This window comes from Mandrillus leucophaeus, unplaced genomic scaffold, assembly GCF_000951045.1.
Source record: "Mandrillus leucophaeus isolate KB7577 unplaced genomic scaffold, Mleu.le_1.0 Scaffold302, whole genome shotgun sequence".
NCBI classification, from domain to species: Eukaryota; Metazoa; Chordata; class Mammalia; order Primates; family Cercopithecidae; genus Mandrillus; species Mandrillus leucophaeus.
The window spans coordinates 1059642-1060619 of NW_012103166.1; the positions used below are offsets into that span (position 1 = coordinate 1059642).

The following is a 978-nucleotide window of genomic DNA, read 5'->3' on the forward strand; positions in this document are numbered from 1 at the left end:
AAAAAAAAAAAAAAAAAAAGATACAAGTTTGGGTTACAAATATCAGAACCTTTAAAAATAATTTAAAAATGAAGCACACCATCCTTGGCGTCCTAAGGCTGACCCAGGCTGCCAACGCTGCAGGACATCGCTTTCGCGTCCCCCTACCCACTTCAGACCCCAGGCACTTTTACTCTTTGGCAAACAGCTCCTGGAGGCGGTCCCATCCAGATTCCGGGCAATAGGGCTCTGGGACGTAGAGAGGCCGCTTCTGACGCTCCGCAAGGGCTTCCGAATCTGCAGTCACAGCTTCGGCAGCAAAGACTCGGGGAAATGGACACAAGGCTCTACAGAGAAAGCTCCGCGGTGCCGGTGGCGGCACCTCCATGTCCTTCTCTCGACCTACGGACAAATTGAGCCTTCAAGACTTCAAGTCCTCCCGGACGTGCCGCGGGAGAGCGTAACTGTACGAAGTGAGAATCCGTGCATTTGGCCCAGGATAACCCTCTGCCAGAGGGCTCGACACCAACGCCTTCAGTCCTGGGCCTCGCTTTAGAGTCCTTGGAAATACGACACAGGAAGTCCCGCCCCACCGGGGCAAAGGCCAGGGGGCCGGGCGACGGCAAAGCCAGAGCCCAAAAGACTTCCGGTTGAGGGCGGGTCGGGCCACTACTGTGCTGAGTCCACCACGGAAGTGAGTTGGCTGCAGGTAGTGAAGCTCTGCGTGGTCCCGGCAGGCGTTCGTTCCGTGTCTTAGTGGTTCCTGGGTCATGCAAACAGCGTGTGCGGCTAGTTACATTCAGCTTGAGGTGGTCATAGGTTGAAGTAATTTAGCGTAATTAAAATGCCAGGAATTAGCTGGGCATTGTGGCGGGCGCCTGTAATCCTAGCTACTTGGGAGGCTGAGGCAGGACAATCGCTTGAACCCAGGAGGCGGAGGTTGCAGTGAGCCGAGATCACACCACTGCACTCCAGCCTGGTCAACAAGAGCGAAAATCC

At 55.2% G+C, this 978-nt stretch overlaps 1 protein-coding gene across 2 annotated transcripts in view; it reads right to left on the minus strand.

Annotated features, from left to right (window-relative positions):
• Positions 1-623, minus strand: part of TIMMDC1 (translocase of inner mitochondrial membrane domain containing 1) — a 28273-nt gene extending 27650 nt beyond the window's left edge. For both annotated transcript variants that reach the window (XM_011987187.1, XM_011987188.1), the window contains exon 1: positions 174-623. In XM_011987187.1, coding sequence (XP_011842577.1) covers positions 174-367 — 194 coding nt within the window. In that variant the 5' untranslated portion in view covers positions 368-623. The remainder of the gene's footprint in view (positions 1-173) is intronic.
• Positions 624-978: the final 355 nt, after the last annotated feature.